General features: G+C 36.7%; 1 protein-coding gene across 4 annotated transcripts in view; it reads left to right on the forward strand.

Moving 5' to 3' along the window:
- The window catches only part of LOC139971045 (girdin-like), an 82,070-nt gene that overhangs the window by 27,619 nt on the left and 34,899 nt on the right, over window positions 1-19,552 (forward strand). For all 4 annotated transcript variants that reach the window (XM_071977202.1, XM_071977204.1, XM_071977205.1 and 1 more), the window contains exons 5-6: window positions 4,567-4,779; window positions 8,622-8,753. In XM_071977202.1, the coding sequence (XP_071833303.1) occupies window positions 4,567-4,779; window positions 8,622-8,753 (345 nt within the window). The remainder of the gene's footprint in view (window positions 1-4,566; window positions 4,780-8,621; window positions 8,754-19,552) is intronic.

The following is a 19,552-nucleotide window of genomic DNA, read 5'->3' on the forward strand; positions in this document are numbered from 1 at the left end:
CCTCTCATAAGTTCCATCTCACAGTCCTGACCAACTTCAGATGAATCAGAAGATTTAAACACAGTTTTAATTGTTTTTTCTGCAAGCATTGTCGATGACCTATCTAGATTTCAGTTTGTTAACATGTATACCTGTATAATAACTTGGCATTGCAAGCCCTTTCCATCCCATCCCGTCTGGTGTTAGCAAAAGTGTATTTTGCTGTAAGCTTATTTAGGAGATGAATAAAGTTTATGTATGCACACATTAATGTATGTTGATCATTATTTATCACTATCGTTTTAGAGCCAATAATAATAATTTGAAAAATGATAATAACCAAACTGACAAGGTTCCAACCGATATCAGTATAAATGTTGGACGGATCATACTGTATGTCTTAGGACTGACCTTGATAACTTACTGACACCCAGGTTTGTTTTCAGTGACAATTCTTGCAGTATGTTTCAAAACAGAGATGTTTCAAAACTTTCATGGTGTTAGCAAACATTTGCATTAAAGAGAGTTGGACCTTAATATTAGTACCATACATACAGGGGTTTCTCAAGAAATAGTCTACAAGGAATAGAGGATAATATTGGATCGAAAAAGAGGTCTAGGATATCAAACTCTCAGGATACCTTGATGTACCTGTAGGGAAAGCAGTAGGGTGTTCAAGGGCCTGCATCATCTGGATAATTGCAAAATTGTGGCCCCCCCCCTTGATTTGCAGTAAGTGTATTGCCTTTTTTCATTATCGAGTGCCATGGATTTGTTTTCAAAATTGCTGAAGTTTCCAAATTCTATATAATTCTATTCAACTACTTTGTGGTGAGTTGTGACTATAGCATGGGATATCAAGAATGTTAACACTGTTGTTTCTCATAATGATGGAAGAATGAACCACATGTATGAAATAATACGAACTGTTTACAACTTTATTATCTGACAGAGCTTGTAGCCTTACTCTCGAAGCTTTCTTCTTGAAGGGAATAATTCCTCCGATATCGCATGTAGCAAAATGCTATGCAAAATTGGCAAATTGCCAGTGCAAAGAAGTGTACAAGCAGTTCTTGTGCACAGGAATCATAGTATTGTATAAGAGACAAAGTACAGAGCCTTCAGAATTACTATACATTATTTGAACACTAAATTAACCCTGTCTTGGCCCACTAGCACTTTAGAAACTGCATGATATTGTAATAGCATATCCACAGTCCCTGCAAAGCCTGTCCCTATTAATACCTCCCTAGTCTTGCCAGGGTATTCTTGGAATGCCTAGAAACTCAAGTCATAAAGTCCTTTCCTTCCCCACATTAAGGAGCGTTGTACCAGGCTATATCATACTCTGTATACATTACTGAGTGATGCTTTCAGCACTCATATTAATCTGACAAAAATTTTAACAAGAATATTTTGTATTATGATTTTGTTGTGCTTAATCTCAGAATATCTCCCTTCCATTTTAACTAGCTCTTGTGGGCTTAAAGCTCTTTACCACAAATATGTCTTCTCAACACTGTTTTCAAAACAACCTATGGACTTGCTTCAGGGCCCTAACATCAGAAGGTGCTGAAAAATGATTTACTTCTGTTTTTATTTTTCACCCAGAGATCCATGGCTGATTCCAGATTTGTTAGTGACTAAGTAGTTAGTACATTTATATTAAATTTTTACATAGATGCTTCTGGAAGGTTGCATGGTAGGTATCAATGAAATTGTTTTTGGCAGACAAGTTCAGTTCTTGCTTAATTCTGAATGTAGTATGCTGTAGTGTAGCATAACATATGTAAATTGAAGTGTATGGTGTCATGTAACAAACAAACATTTTCTTTAGAAATCTCCTCCCCTATACCTGTCAACACTCAACATAGACACCTTCCCTTATATATCTAATCTAAACCAAATGGCCTCAATTTACAGCCCTAGCCCCCCACTCCACCCCACTCCTACCCTCCTCTCTTCTTTTGGTTTAGCATGTATTACAAGTCACTCGGATCTTGTGTAAATTAACTCCTAATGAGGTTACGTTGTCCTGTCTCAATTTTCATTGTTAGTCTGAGCTCTGTAATTGAGTGCAACTTTTATCGTAAAGCAATATTGTACAGTACAGTACAGTACAGTATATTATAGTACAGTATAGTACATGTATGGCAACAGCATATCAACACTACATTACATTCCGTACTTCATTCCTTCCCTTCTCAAATAGCCATCAGATGCAGTTTCAAGATAATATTTAAACAGCAATGAAAGTTACACCCTTTGTTTCTTAATTTTATAAAATGGGAATGCTGTCTATAGTATTTCCATTTAGATACTGATAAATCAAACTCTATCTTAGTCTTTATAATGTCTGTCTGCAGTAATCATCATTTTTTTCCCCTTCGAATTCTTGTTTATGTACTTTATGGTGACATTCATTGATATGCGTATCCTACAGTCCCCATCAGAGTAATTACACACACAGCGAATGCCTCTTCTCTTTCATAGGAAAGTTATTAAAGGGGTGTGTAAAGTAACGACACAAATTCAAAATAATTCAGTCGGAATATCTGTTTGAGGTTTTGATCAATAAAGTAAGGGAATATGAAATTGTGTACATCAGAAAAAAAGAAATGTGAACAAGATTCCTGGTTTGGAAAATCGGTTGGCATTTCATCAAAAGTAAATTTCACATGTAATGTATTTATATTATAGTAAAGATAATTTATCTTAAAAAATTGAAGAATTTTTCCAAAGGTATAAATATTCTTTAAATAATGAAGTTAATTAGCTCAATGGTTTAAGGTTTCTTTTAAATAGTAAAAACATATTTTTTGTAAGAAACATGGTCAGCGGATGATTTAGTTAGAGTGATTTGTTGTTGTGATGTGTTTTGATCAATTCTGGAAGTGCAAAATGTTGCTTTGAGGAGTGGTTTTGATAAGATGTAACCTGCTATTAAAATTGATTCAAAACATTTTAAGCAAAATAGCTTTTACAAACTTCTGTAATGTAAAGCATTCTAACCTGCGAAAATGACAGCCTATAGTGTGTCGTGTGCAGATCTTCCATTTCATTGTATAACCTTCCTTTTATATCCTCAAAACAAACTTTCTGTATTTTTTGTACAGAATATTATTCTACTTTAATTAGCACTGCATTATCAGTGATCATGATTCTCTTTCAAATTATGAAGTGAAAAATATACAGAGATGTGAAATGTTCCTCACTTTTGTATCAATTTTTAGTTGAATTTAAAATGAGCTTTATTCAATGTTAATTTCAATTCCTGAGGGGAAAAGTGTTTTTTTAGTTGCTGATTGTCGTCTTGTTGGCTGAAAAAAAAAGTCCCAAAGTTTGTTCAGGTTGGACTTTTATCTCATATATTTATGTTTGCTACCAGTACATGCATTCATGAAGTGATGTGCCAACCATCAATCAAACTGCTTTAAACCAGCACTGTCTCTCAGGAAGCGCTATAGCCTCTCTCAGGAGTTGTTACAGCTTGCTAGTATAGATTCCTCAGGTTATCTCTCTTGCATTAGTCGTAATTGATTCGAAAGATCTCTAGGTGGGGACGTTATGTGTGTTTGTCATCTGCACTGTATCATGTTAATGAGCTTTCCTAATGGTCCATGGGCTAAATTAAACTGTCATTCTGTACCATCCAAACAAAAATATCGGCTTCAGAACGACATGTACTGTACCACAACAGTTAGTAATATTACCGTCCTTCGTTAAATCAGATGAGTCACGAGCGCGGTATTTTGTGTATATTTCTTTTGTGTGGTCATCTTCTTAAAGCTTAGATGGGGATGAAAGGAATTTCCTCTAATTTAAAATCCTACTAACTAAGGAGTGAAAGTACAGCTCTGCAGTGAAATCAATATAAAGCAGAAGGCGAGGAGTCGAGTGTTAATGTCCACGGCAAAATATGTGTGCACTGTGTGGCAACATGCCATGTTGAATTGGACACTGACTATTCATGATCTTCAATTGTAAAAGAAAACCAAATTTAGATACATTTGTATAAACTTATTGAGATATTATTGTCAGTATTAGATGAAAGGTGACATGTTAATGTAATGTTTTAATTCAACAGGACTCTCCATTGTTCTACAGAGGATGCTGTCATATAGGTTCTAATGAGTGTGATCTGTATTATTTACAGATATCTCCGATCTCAAACTTAAGTTACATCAGTTCACGAGAGCACTCACAAGCATGCGTACTCGCCACATGAACTTGCATACAGATGTGCTGTTTGACTAGTCCAAGGTCCCACCTGTGCATTTTTGGCCAAACCATAAAGACATTTTTAATAAAACGCAAGTTAAGGTGCTTAAAACAATCGATGTGACTGGAAAGTGCCGAAAATATGTTTCAAAAGATCTCTTCTTAAAATCATTCCGAATGAATATATGCAACTTGTGATCAGCTCAAGCTCATACCGTTATGATCTCTTAGAATTTGAACGTTTGTCACTTCACTGATATATTGAATGTATTAGTAACCTTTTTTCCTGATTCGGTTTGTCCTACCAGACTCTCAAGTCAAATTTTCTCTATATTCATGATCTTTCTTATTATATTCCTCTTCTAGGATGTACTGGACCAGATTGTGGTAATGAAGTTGCCAGATATTTTAACCATTGCTAAAGATCCGATGGAAGACACTGCTGTTCAGGAACTCCAGAGACTCCTGCTCCTGATGCTAGGCTGTGCCGTTCAGTGTGACCAGAAGGAAATGTTCATCGAAAGAATCAAACAGCTAGATTTAGATGTACAACAGGCCATAGTGGTTCACATTCAAGAGGTAGGTCAGCAAAGTTATGCAGACGGCTACACAAGACACAACAACAAACATTGCTGATGAGATTGAAGTTAAATGCATGTCCTCTTAATGTAGATATGTCCACCGCTAGACAAGACACAACAACAAACATGCTGATAGTTTGAAGTTTAATGCATGTCCTCTTAATGTAGATATGTCCACCGCTAGACAAGACACAACAACAAACATTGCTGATGAGTTTGAAGTTAAATGCATGTCCTCTTAATGTAGATATGTCCACCGCTACACAAGACACATCAACAAACATTGCTGATAGTTTGAAGTTTAATGCATGTCCTCTTAATGTAGATATGTCCACCGCTAGACAAGACACAACAACAAACATTGCTGATGAGTTTGAAGTTAAATGCATGTCCGCTTAATGTAGATATGTCCACCGCTACACAAGACACATCAACAAACATTGCTGATAGTTTGAAGTTTAATGCATGTCCTCTTAATGTAGATATGTCCACCGCTAGACAAGACACAACAACAAACATTGCTGATAGTTTGAAGTTTAATGCATGTCCTCTTAATGTCGATATGTCCACCGCTAGACAAGACACAACAACAAACATTGCTGATGAGTTTGAAGTTAAATGCATGTCCTCTTAATGTAGATATGTCCACCGCTACACAAGACACATCAACAAACATTGCTGATAGTTTGAAGTTAAATGCATGTCCTCTTAATGTAGATATGTCCACCGCTACACAAGACACATCAACAAACATTGCTGATAGTTTGAAGTTAAATGCATGTCCTCTTAATGTAGATATGTCCACCGCTACACAAGACACATCAACAAACATTGCTGATAGTTTGAAGTTAAATGCATGTCCTCTTAATGTAGATATGTCCACCGCTACACAAGGCACATCAACAAACATTGCTGATAGTTTGAAGTTTAATGCATGTCCTCTTAATGTAGATATGTCCACCGCTAGACAAGACAAAACAACAAACATTGCTGATAGTTTGAAGTTTAATGCATGTCCCTTTAATGTAGATATGTCCACGGAGTCACTTTGCAAGTTATTTGATTCCTCTCATACCTGTCTCCCATACATATGCACTCCTACATGCCTAGCCTATAACAACTAATAACATTCTTGCACTGCGTCCCAGATGACACTCTCTGGGTCACTGCCCTCTCCCTTCTAAGTGTACCATTCCAATGGGTATAGCAACAATTTTTTCCGGACAGCAATTTCAACCATCTGAATCAACATTCCGTAGTGTTCGGTGTGCAAGGTTTAGGGTTTTTGGTAAATTTGGGGGTTGTGGTGGTTGATTTTCAACATTAATGTAAAATGGCATACATGTAGATGATGAGTGCCATAAACCTTATGGTTGACATGACCTACATGTCAGAAGATATGCCAAAAGAATCCACATGATGGTGATGATGACAAGTGTCATAGAAGCTCATTATATTAACTTTTTGTAATTGGTTACCCATTTCTTACAATTTTACCAAACGTTTAGAGTATTATTTCAAAGAAGACTACAAGTAAGCAAACAAGGACACCCTCCTATATTTTACATAAAGTGAAGTTAGCTATAAAGAAGTTATCTAACATAGTCTGTTATTTCCCAGCAAATCCCTGCATATATCTTTTGGCATTTTCACTTTTAATTCATTCCGAAAGCAGTGCCGATGTGAAAGCATATTTTTTGTGTACTTTTAAAAATAGTAGTTGAACTATTAGTCATGTATTTTTCGTTGAAAGACTGTCATTTCAGTCGTGACCATCTGTGTATGAACTTTACATGTAGGCACAGATAAGTTGAATTAAACCTCAAGTGGATGTCAGAATGGTATTGAAAAGAAATAAGTAAATGTCACCATAAAACTTAGTCACTGTATTTAGGAGGGAAGCTGTTTTCCTCGAATTCCCATAGTGTGAACACAACAGGAAAAGTACTAGTTACTCATGTAAATCACTTTTAATGCACACCCTTTCCTGTGAAAGATGAAACTTGAGTTGGAATTTGTATGTCTAACACATTTTGATTCCCAAAATAGCTTCAGGACTCCTCACAACTAACGGAAGGCATTTCAATGCAACATTTGCCTTTGTCATGTCTGATTTAGAAGTTTTATGGAAACATTTCCCCATTTTACAGAATCACAAAGATATATGATATTCCCTGGAGAATGATGTCAGCTTCCTACTGTAAACTGCCAACCTCAGCAGTGAAGTTGCATCTGCTCAATTATTTATGACAGTTTGAACAGTTTTGTTTGTTTTCTGACACTTTCCCTTATGACTTTTGTCAACCTTCTTTTTATAGTGTCTGACTTTGATTAGCTACAATGTGAAGCTCAAGGCAATAAAAACAGTTGCTGGTGTGATATTCAAAATTATTATTAAATTTTTCCCCCTTAAAAAAGACGGTGCCCTTTTATATAGAATTGGCTATTCATTTGAAAACCAGTCAAATGGCTAGGAGTAAAGGACATATTAAACTGATGGGGGAATTTCAAGTTTGATTTCATGTCCCTAAAACCTCCATTACCCCTACATTTCCAAAGATATGCAAATTCACTGAACATTGACTTAGCAAATTTCTTGTCTTGAATTTGCAACCTTTTTTTTTTTGGTGAGTATGATAAACTTGTTTGGGTATTGTTACCAAGGTATGTATCTTGGGTAAATTTTCTGAAGAAAAGTATCAGGGATGTAAGTCTTCCGGATTTTTACGGAAATCCGTTTTTTTTTTAAATTCCAATAAGTCTTCCGTATTTTTACGGAAATCCGTTTTTTTTTTAAATTCCAATAAAGTTCCACAAAATTGTTTGAATATCAAAGACACAACGCGGCAAAAATGCCTGGCCCGTTGTAGCAAGCTAACTTCAATTTTCACTCATCGATCACTCAAAATACCATTTCCAGTTTCGCATCATTGCATTGCACTGTACAACATTGTGCCATGTGAATATCGTTGCGTACGTGCGAACTTCAAATCGCTATAGCTCATTTCTGTCGTTGAAAAACCTTGCCTAATTCATGTTGATTGGACTGCTAATTAATATCTTCGTAACTGCTGGTGCTCGACATAAGTTTTGGAATTAGCGCTTGTGATATTTGTGAGCGGCGGAAATCTACGGGATACGCAAATGAAAGTCGATATTTGTGATCGCATTCGAATGTGCGACTGTTTTTTATTCCGTAGTTCGCTGCGACGTATTCGTAACTTTGAGCTAGCCTAACATAACGATAGTGTGTAAGTAGTAAGAACTAGGGGTAAGATGTGTTAGCGCTAATACTTCTGAGCTAGCCTAACATAACGATAGTGTGTAAGTAGTCAGAGCTAGGAGTAGGATGTGTTAGGACGGCATTCACCTGGGGTCTCCGAATATTTTTTCCGTTTTTTTTTTTGGGCTGCACTTACATCCCTGAAGTATTAATTGTATGGATGCTATATATCATCAGTAACAGACTAGTCCTGTGTCTTGGTATGACACATAACATTGCAGGACATGCTCTAGTTGGTATTGTGTAAATGATATTACCTTGAGCCCTACACAATATACAGTATTAATGTTACATTCTGTATGACTAGTGAACTTCACCTTCTATATTAACCAGTGTAATTATAGTTTTTCTTTAAAAGTAATTTTCGATTGCTCTGAATTCTGTCTCTTATAAAATAATTTGATTCCTGTGTACATAAACTTGCATGTACATCTTTGTACTTGTGTACATGCATTTATTGCCCATTTTGCATAGCATTTCGCCATGAAGTCAATACCGAATAAAGTATTCCATGATTTGTGTCCATTTAAAAGCATGGTTTTTACTTCCTTTTGCAGGTAACAGACAATACCGAGAATGTTTTCAACCTCCACTGGGGTGAATTGCCGTCTGATCAGTTTGAAGGCATTTTCAAGACGGTGTTCAATCAAGTCAAAAGTTTAGCCACAGAACGTGATGAATATTCAAAGGTATTGTAATCCTTATTATGAAAGCAATGAGAAAATGTTTTCATCATAATTGTGTCCAGTGGGGAATGATGGAGGGATTTTGAATCTCCCCCCCCCCCCTATCTCTTTCTAGTTGAATGAATAGATCTACATCATTTTTCCATACTATTTCTCTCATGGCAACACAGCTAAGTTTTCCCTAACTATCCACAAAATTTGTTCATGTTTAAATGGTCAGGGAATACCCTCGATCCAAACAAAATCACCACTGCGAAAAGAACCAAGCCGATGTCCTCGGATGAAAAAGTCACGTTAGAACTTTGTAGGTTGCCTTCTGAGTGGTAGATCGAGATGGAGGAGAAAGTGGGCGGTGTCCCCTTGTGGGATTATGGTTGGCAGTTCTAAAAATGTTAGCCATTTACTAGATAGAAAATGTGCATATGAAGAATGGAGGAAGGTAAGTATTGTCACTGGTAAATTTTTTTCCAAACAAGCAACATGTTTCATTTATATCCTCATCGTTCTGCACAAGTTTCAAGAAATAATTTTTATGTGAGATGTTAACTATATTGACTTAGGTATGCAAAGGTCCCTTTATTTACATTTTGTTAGGATGTTTTTTTATCTCTTCCCAATATTCCCATACACAGTCAGTCACTCTCTGAAATCCATACGTTTTCAATATGTCCTGTCTAGCTAGCACATTAAGACGATGGTCCTATACCTCGTTAACTGATGTTAACAATGACTTAAGCTGCTCATGTTTTTCGTTCAAGGAGTAGAGTCTGGAGGGGTTCAACAAACACTACTATTTTTGGTTCCTTGCTTTAGCAAAAGGAACCTATGCAGTCAGGTTGGCGTGTGTGTGTGTGTATGTGTGTATGTATGTATGTGTGTGTGTGTGTGTGTGTGTCTGTGACACTTGCTTGGGTACGCTCTATCTCAATAAGGGAATGCTAGATTGAGGCCAAACTTGGACTATAGATCCGCCATATGGAGAAGGTGTGCCCTATTGTTTTTGGTGCCCACAAAGGTCACCAAAGGTCAGTTATGGTCCAAAAACCGAAAATATTAAAACTGCAATAACTCCCAGTGCCAATGTGCGACAAGATTAATATTTTGGGACAAGTTGTGAACTGGTTAGGGGAGCATTTTCAAACTTAACGGTCATGTGATCCGAGGTCACCAAAGGTCAATTAATGATAAAAAACTAGTATTTTTGCAATAACTTGAGAACGAAATGTCTGTTAGGGTTGGGAGTTGCCTCAATGTAATCCAATTGTCGACCCGCATCTGGGTGACCCTTGACCTCAATTTGACCTCTGGTGACCTTTTCGTGTTTTTGGGATTTTTACAGTTTCGATGCTATTTTCAGATGTCAAAGGTACCTTCTGATCATAAATGTCAATAGGTTGACCCCGTGTGACCTTTATGTGCGAAGTTATATGGGGTCAAAGTTTTTCGGTCAGAGTTAGGATGGTTGTACAGACTTTTCGTTTTGTTTTTTGGAATCAGGAGATTAAACTACATCTGAAACCAAGGTCAAAAGGTCAAAGGTCACATTAGAAAAAATGTGCTTATTTTGGGAGGAAACGAGCAAAAAAGAAAATGTTTGGTTTTGATGCTAGATTTGGATATCAAAGGTACCTTCCGATCAAAAATGTCAATTGGTTGACACCCGTGTGACCTTCGTGTGCGAAGTTATACGAGGTCAAAGTTAATTTTCAGACATTTAATGCAACAACTCCCAGTTCCAAGGTGTGACATGGTTGATATATTTGGAGAAGTTGCAAATGGTATAGGGGAATATTTTCAAAGTTAACGGTCATGTGATCCGAGGTCACCAAAGGTCAATTAATGTCAAAAAACTAGTATTTTGGGGGTAGAAAATGGGCAAGGAAAAAAATGTTTGAATTTTTATAGTTTGATGCTCTAATTTAGGTCTCATCAATCAAAAATGTCAATAAGTTGACCCAAGGTGACCTTTGTATGTAAAGTTATATGAGGTCAAAGTTAATTTTCAGACATTTAGTGTAATAACTCCCAGTGCCAAGGTGTTACACAGTTGATAGTTTGAGACAAGTTGCAAATGGTCTAGGGGAATGTTTTCAAACTTAACGGTCATGTGATCCAAGGTCATTAAAGGTCAATTAATGATAAAAAAGTAGTATTTTTTGCGATAACTTGAGAACAAATTGTCCGTTAGGGTTGGGAGTTGCTTCAATGTAATCCAATTGTCGACCCGCATCTGGGTGACCCTTGACCTCAATTTGACCTCTGGTGGCCTCTGGTGACCTTTTTAGTGTTTTAGGGATTTTTACAGTTTTGATGCTATTTTCAGATGTCAAAGGTACCTTCTGATCATAAATGTCAATGGGTTGACCCCCGTGTGACCTTCGTGTGCGAAGTTATATGAGGTCAAAGTTAATTTTCAGACATTTAATGCAATAACTCCCAGTTCCAAGGTGTGACAAGGTTGATATTTTTGGAGTAGTTGCAAATGGTATAGGGGAATAGTTTCAAACTTAACGGTCATGTGATACAAGGTCACCAAAGGTCAATTAATGATAAAAAACTAGTATTTTTGCGACAACTTGAGAACAAATTGTCCGTTAGGGTTGGGAGTTGCTTCAATGTAATCCAATTGTCGACCCGCATCTGGTTGACCCTTGACCTCAATTTGACCTCTGGTGACCTTTTCGTGTTTTGTGGATTTTACAGTTTCGATGCTATTTTCAGTTTTTAAATGTACCTTCTGATCATAAATGTCAATGGGTTGACCCCCATTTGACCTTCGTGTGCGAAGTTATTTGAGGTCACACATTTAATGCAATAACTCCCAGTGCCAAGGTGTGACAAGGTTGATTTTTTTGGACAAGTTGCAAATGGTATAGGGGAATATTTTCAAACTTAACGGTCATGTGATCCAAGGTCACCAAAGGTCAGCTAATGTTAAAAAAGTAGTATTATGGGGGAGAAAATGGGCAAAGAAAAAATGTTTGAATTTTTTACAGTCATGCTCTATTTAGGTCTCACCGATCAAAAATTTCAATTGGTTGACCTCCGGGTGACCTTTGTGTGTGAAGTTACATACAAGTTCAAAGTTAATTTTTTGACATTTAATGCAATTAAATCTCAATGCCAAGGTGTGACATGGTTGATATTTTGGGACATGTTGTGAATGGGGTGGTGGAACATTTTGAAACTTAAAGGTCATGTCATCTGAGGTCACCATTGTTATCATATCTGTTGACACGCTTGTAGGTCTCTTATATTTCTTACATTTGCGACGCCATATTTAGATCTCAAAAGTGCCTTTTGATAAAAAATCCGGTCACATTTTGTGATCACAAAAGTGTTGGCTATAGTGTTGGTTACTTTATGGGAACATGTAGGACCACAATTACTTGGACTATTTCAGCCCAATCTTGCTCGATAATATTATGTGTATTGTCATATACCCCAAGCAAGGAACCACAGTGCCCTTGGGCTCTTGTTGTTTTTATGTTCTTTGGTCCAACATGTCTGGTCTACAGCTGTTTTCCAGAAATAGTTGCCGAACTCATTCAAGTTCATAATAGTTCCAAACCTCTACCAATTACTCCATACTTTAAGATCAATTTAGTGGTTAACCACACATTGCCTCTGGTGGTAAAGGTCACTAACCCACTAATCTCTAATCAATGCTGATGGAGTCAGTCTGAGGTAGCAGGGACAGTAGCCTACATTCTACCAATGTTTTTTTACCACCTCCATCTGGGTTTACCTTCCTTCCTGTGTTGTGGGAATAGTAACATGAAACCATGATATGCAGGGGTTCTTTCCTGGTCATAGTATTTTTTTTTCCACAGAAGAACAAAGAAAACGTTTAAAAACACTGAATAAGATTTTTTGGAATCAGTTCTGACCCTGGAAGCCATCATGTGTATTGATTAGTGCTGTTGTGTTATTTGACCCCTATCCTATGGACATATTATCCACCATTAGTACTGGTTAAAATAGGGGTTTCTGGTAGTTGATGGATGCCATGTATTAAAGAGCTCATTATTTATCACTATAAATATTAATTTCCCCAGGTGCACAACAGAGAGGTACCGTAGTTAGGATAACAATCTCTCTGTTATTTTAAAGAAAACAAAATAGTGTGCTGTGCTTCATGAGAAGCGTTATCATGTACATAGATGCACATTAAAGTAGTATATTCAGCTGTTAGTACTTCCATCAGATATGACATAACAATTTACAGAACTTTCTTCATTTTTTTTAAATTTCCAGTTTTTGTAAGGGTCGTGTTTAGCTTTGAATTAAATTGGTTTCACATGTTAAGTCGTAATCCATAAGCCCTTGCGGGTTTCTGCCACATTTGTGCTCGCTCGAGCGTCGTAAAAATAACTGCTGATTATTATTATTATTATTATTATACTTCTATGCACAATTCTTCTGACTTGTACAGTATCTGTACACTTTCCTTACCCATTTGTAAGGATCCTGAAATTTGTACGGGCAAACTGAGATGTACGTAGTGGTGACTACCATAGGGGCAAGAGTAACTCTAAGAACAAGAATAAATTAATCGACTATCACTAAGCATTACAAATCAAAATGGCATGGCTAAGTCGATATTTGTAGAGATGTTCTGAACAATTCAAAGGACTTGGTTTGTATTCATATCATAGCAATAGCTAGCCCTGTTGTATATTATGATTTTTACAGTAGTTTACATGGTTTTATGGAAACATAGTTTGGGGCTACTTTCTGACAATTTTCCCATGTCGGTGGAATGTTGTGGTCTTGGTAACATGGAGTTATGGACTGCCAAGGGGAACTTCTGCTTTATCAACACATATATACTCAGGTTGTTAGGTCATGTGAATGCCCAAGTTGACATTGTAAACATGAAAGGTTAAAGGTTGCATGATTCACACAACATGGGTGTTCTTACCTTTCATATTTTGCTTTGCTTTGAATAATGGAACCTGAGGTGCAGAGAACACTTTGTCATTTTGGTTTCCAGTGATTAAAATTTGAAGAGGCTATCTTAGTTTGGAACATAATGAAAAGTACTAGGGTAATTTTACTTTGTGGACCGTCACAAACGATCTTGATCATACTTGCAGGGTCCGATACACCCTGCGTTCTCAAAATGTGAACAAGTTTTCTGTACTATTTGAGAATTTGAAGGCACAATGAGCTCTAGATTAGCTTCAATATTTACAGATCCTATTGTAGTATTGATATGATAAGGCCATGTAGTATGGCCATGAAGTATTAATACAGGAAAACTATTCTTGAGTTTAAGGAGAATTGGTTTGATTGTAGGTCGTTTGTTCAGTCTGTATTTCAACAGGAAGTCGTCCTTGAGGACTACTATGATGGGAGAATCATCAGACATAGGTATGTTAGATTGAGCAAATCGTAGAGTTCACGTGGTGGAGATAAATTATTTTAATTTCACAAAGGAAAGCAATAGAAGTACGAGTAAAACCTCAATATAACAGGTCAAATTTATTGCATTCCATATTTTATTCCATGGAAATAAAACTAGAAATCTCGCAGATTTCATGACATGTATGATCTTCATCTCATTCCGCTCTAGAATACCAAAAGGCACTGCTCGCAATTTTTGCTTCTGGAGGCTTTCACACCGACCCCCCACACCCTTCTAAACAGAGGATTAGCATTATGGGCTTGTTCTGCTTTGTGCTGGGATGTCTTCAGACAAGAATTTCTGTGTTATGTTGCCTGCCTGTTGTTCTTCCAACCCGGCAATAACCAATTACTCTTTCAAGCATTAGAAAAAAGCATTAGTGTGCTTACAAGAACTCAACAAGTCTATTGTGTATCATTGGGGATAATTTGTTGACGAATGACGATTATATATATCTAATTCCAGTCTAGCCATTAGTGAGCAAGAATTTACTTTGCGTCCTCCATTTTATACCTGTCTCCCCACAACCTCAGCATTCTTACTCTACAGTGTGTGTAGTGATCTGTTAATCTTGTAAACACTGTATGCCCTGAGTGACAGGTCACTCTTGGTCAATGACCTTCCTATACATTCTAACCACTCAAACTGTCAAGAAGTGTGTTTTCGTACAAGATATTTTATCCCGTCAGATCTCTGTAACCATCCGGATATCGCTTGGTGTTCACCACTTTGTTCCACCAGTTTCTTGACTGTGTTATGCCAGCCAATTAAGTATCCTTATCAAAAAGAGGGATTTTCGAGCAGCTTTTGATTTCTAGGTGATCTGTTAGTTAGCAAGGGTATGTTTAACATTTGTATGAGTTGCAGTTGTTACATCCCGTCCTTCTTCCTTATACATAGCGTCCACAGTGGGTAAGGTGTCCGCATATAAAGCGGGAGGTCCAGGTTCGAATCCCGGTGGAGGCTGGAAGTTTTTTCACTGTTCTGGATTTTCCAACTCACAACGATTTCAATATATACTGTATATAAATATATATATGTTTATATACATATACATAAACATTCTTGTGTAATGTGACTTGAATTTTGCCATGTTTGCAAAAGTACACTACACTGCCCTATTCCTGATATATTCACTGTTAGTTTCAGCTTAGCCATTTTAACTTCCATCCCCTCTCGTGATATTGAAAAGCCTTTCTTTACTGATTTGCAAAACAGTTTGATATAAAGCCACCTTAATTTCTATGAATAAATATTACGACACAAAAGAAAGGAAAAAAAAGACAATAAAAAACTCATCTCCACATCATTCATTATATCACAATTACCCAAGCCTGTTGAGTTCTTCTCATCTATTTGAAAAGAAAACTTAAAAATTCTCCTTACCGCCACTTATAGATACCGGTAGAAATATCTCTGAGTCAACAGTAATTTTCTCTTTTCCATTTTATTAATTTTGTCTGCACTCTTTATAGTGTTAACTGTGCAAACACAGTTTATTGAACCTTTCCTGGAACCCTCTGTGCAAACAGCAGCATCCCTTTCAGTTAAATAAATTATAAGTTAGAACTAGGCCAAACGAATTCGATTTCTGTCTGACAAGGAGAGAAGAGTATCTTGAAATCTTCAGTATTTTACCCGACTTATTACTTCAGAGGATAAAAAGAAGGGATCCACACCTTTTAGATAGGAACCTATAAATCTTTGATCAAAATGTGATAGGTTTGAGACATTTGAGGGACATTTTTTTACTTTCCCTGCAGGATCAGTAATTGATATGATGATTCCAGTTTTGTATGTCACTAAGGTGTGATCATAAAGCCTAGAAATTTATTGGGATTGCTCAGACGAAATATTGTGACGTATTGATGCAATGCTTTGTAACTACTGGAAGTTATCCACTTCTGAATTTAATATTGATTGAATTTGAAGAAAAATATATATATTGTATTGACTTCCCTCGTAAATCCCCAAACCAATAAGCATCGGGAATATGATGGATACTCAAATGTTATCTCATCAGCCTGCTTCCAATGTATTGTAGGATGCTCTTCAGGTTTACTGCACTAAATTCAAACATGTCAAGTAGCTTATGGTAAATTGATCTCCTCCACCCCAACAACTGCACTTTTTCTTCACTTCTTGGTCCTTGTTGATCCTCTTGTCAAGACCCCCAAAAATGGGGGGGGGGGGCGAGGGGCGGGTAGCTTTCCAAGAATTATAGTATTCAGTTGGGTATGGAACTTAGCAAATGAATTTGAAATGAGTATAAATTCCAAACTAGTCTTTTAACCCTTCTCATCTACCTGTCTCCTCACCACTACTGCACTTTCATCTACTGCCTTCCTTTCAAACCCCTGAAATCGTAAAATGTTATATATCATCAGTTGCAAAATTACGTGAGCATACAAATTTATGAACCTCCTCCCTTCTTCCCCGGCTTCAGGCATTCATAGATTGTTTCATCGACAATCCGTCATCCTTAAGATCTTCGTTCCAACACCTAAGCAAGTTTCCCTAAAATTCACAAGTCTTGAAAACATAAAGGTCAACTGTCTTTTGTACAAAAAGCTGGAAATCCTTTTGATAAGTTTTAAGTAACCGGACGAAGATATTAGATATATCTGAAGATGATAGCACTGTTTCATGGTGTATCAACATTCCAAAATAAATTTGATATCCCCTCAGAGCTTGTCCATAGAAATTGGGTTTAAAATCAGAAAATGAGTTTTCTCCTCCTTGGAGAAAACTGGAATCTGGTTCTATGGGCTTGTGATGAGAGAGGCAGCATATCAGTTGTTCCTGTAAGCTCCACTAGCTGACCATGAACTGTATGGAATATATTAGCCCTTCATATCTTGTATACCACTTAAAAATGTTACCTTGTGAGAGTGAAATTTAAGTGATGAAATTAGGGAAATAACTCTTCACAAAAACGAGTTTCATAAAGCAGTATTAGAGCTTTTTTAAGTCCAAACAAACTCTTAATTCAAGTGCACTTACATTTTTTTAGTAATTTTTTCTTAGTTATTTGATAATAAAAATTGAATAGCAAATTGAATGTTCTACATTGTAACGGAAGTATGGCAGGATGAAGTTCCTCACATTCAATACAAAATTTGCCTTAAGCAGCTTTTTGAGTTGGTCTTCATTCATATTTTTTAAGCCTGTCTGCGATACTAAAACTCGAGGGACAACTTCAAAGTTGATCAATTTCATGTTTCAAGATGAAGTTAAATTTTTTTGCATATTGCCAAATCCCAATCCCAAGCTTAAAATCTCTGAATTACATTTCTGATGTGAAAACTGGTCGGAGTTTGGAAGTATTGAGGATCGAATGGATTAGTTAATGATTTGCTCTTCAACCTTCATTTGGTAAAACTATCAAGGTGGGATATCTTAGTTTCATCATTCTGCAACCTTATTCTGAGTAACACTGGATTGTAATTTGGTATCAAAACTTGTTGAACCAATGCAAACAGCTATTCCGTAATGATTTATTTAAGGATAAATATGGTCTTAGAAGTACAGCTCCTGGTAATGTTGACTACACCATTGAATTTGAAACGCAATGTAAGTTTAATCATTTCAGAGGCAATATGCTGCTTTAAACTTTGCTTATTACCATATGAATGAGACTTCCTCCCCCTCCCCCCCCCCACTTCAAAGTACGTGCAATTAGTCTCTTTGGGATTGGGTATGTGTCAGCTGTTGTTAGCTTTGTCGCTCGTCTTTTGAAGAAATGGTGCGTCTTCTATGGCGATATGTTGACAGAAATTATTCAGCCTTTGTTCGTTGTATCTCCTTATGGCCTCCTTTATTCATGCTGCAATTTATGAACTAGATTGGGCTGAGAGCCATACCTCGCAAAGCTTGAATATATTAAGTAGTAGCTTCGTTTAAGCAGCGGTTGTTTGTTGAAGTACTTCTCAGTCTATGACAAGTTAATTTGTCACCATTTATCATCTGTTTGTCTGCTACTTTTAAACCTCATCATGATTCATTGTAGGGTTCAATTACGCATTTTTTTTTTAAACTGTCTTGTACAGATTATATTGTTGTAATGATTAAGCTTTAAGCTTTTCCAATCAATGCAGTTGTAGCCAAATAACAATATTATTAAATCCTAAGAGTCTGGTTTTTAAACCTTTACATGATGCTTTACTGAAACAATCAGTTTGTGCATATATGTCTTGAAGAGCTAGGGGATTGGATTGGGGGAGGGGGGAGGGGGAAGGTGTGATTATGGTTGAACTTCTCCCAGTTTAAATTGCAATTTTTAACATGAAGGCTAAATATATACCTGTAGGGCTCTTCATCCTCCTCTCACATTGTAAGTTTAAGTTGTTTTTTTAGGAGAAAAAGAGACACTTTGCTAGAGATCATTGTTTAGTGACAGTATATATACACACATTACCAACACATTTCCAATGCCAATGGCCAAAGGCAAATTACAAATGAAAATCTCCAAAAATACGATCAAGATGATAAGAGAAAGTGTTGGCCGTGAAAGTCGATGAAACCGAAGTGAAATGGAAGCAGATGTCTGAAGGTGATTAAGTTGTCACTGCTGAAGGATGTTACCCTTGACTACTGTGTTGTGTACTGTTTGTAGTACATCAGTATACATACATGTACGTGTAACATGCTGGCCTATCAGTAGAAACACACCCAATACAGTGTTATTGCCAGGAATGAAACATGTTTCAAAGTTGTCATGGAGGGATATTCAAAAATTGGAGGAGGGGGAGGGGGGGGGCAGAGTTGTTGACTTTAGTTAAGGGACTAATTGATCACAGGAGTGGTGTATGTAAGGGCACAGATGCTTACAGACAACTATCAATTCAAGGGACAACTGCCATTTTGGAAATTTTGTAACTTGTCTAGAGTTATAAAGAAATATTTAGACCGTTACAAATTATGCATTGAAATAAAGGGCCAAGTGGTTTGATGGGAGGATATGCAAAAATAGAGTGTCAGTTAACTATATAAAGCGATCACAGGCAGATGTTCTTGCGTTTGTGTACAGTTTTGTTGTACACAGGACATTAAATCCAATAGACTGCTTACATGAGGTTTTAGCATTGAATAAGAAAACAGATAAGAGATGATTAGTTGAAGAATATTCTAATTTATGGTTTTGTGGAAGAATCTTTAAACACAGGGTAACAGTTTAACTTTATTAAGGGAATTTGAGTGGCATAAATTTATGTAGTTGTTTACAAAAGATGACAAAATATCAATTTGACAGCTCGTTATGGAGGAAAGGGTTCTGCTAGTAGGGAAACAAACAATCAAGTTGGAAATGATTTTATTGAGAATGTTCTCATCACAAGATGGAGGGTAAACCTGTTAACTTTAATAGGTGATCAAGCGCAACATAAATGTAACA

Source organism: Apostichopus japonicus, chromosome 8, assembly GCF_037975245.1.
Source record: "Apostichopus japonicus isolate 1M-3 chromosome 8, ASM3797524v1, whole genome shotgun sequence".
Classification (NCBI taxonomy): Eukaryota; Metazoa; Echinodermata; class Holothuroidea; order Aspidochirotida; family Stichopodidae; genus Apostichopus; species Apostichopus japonicus.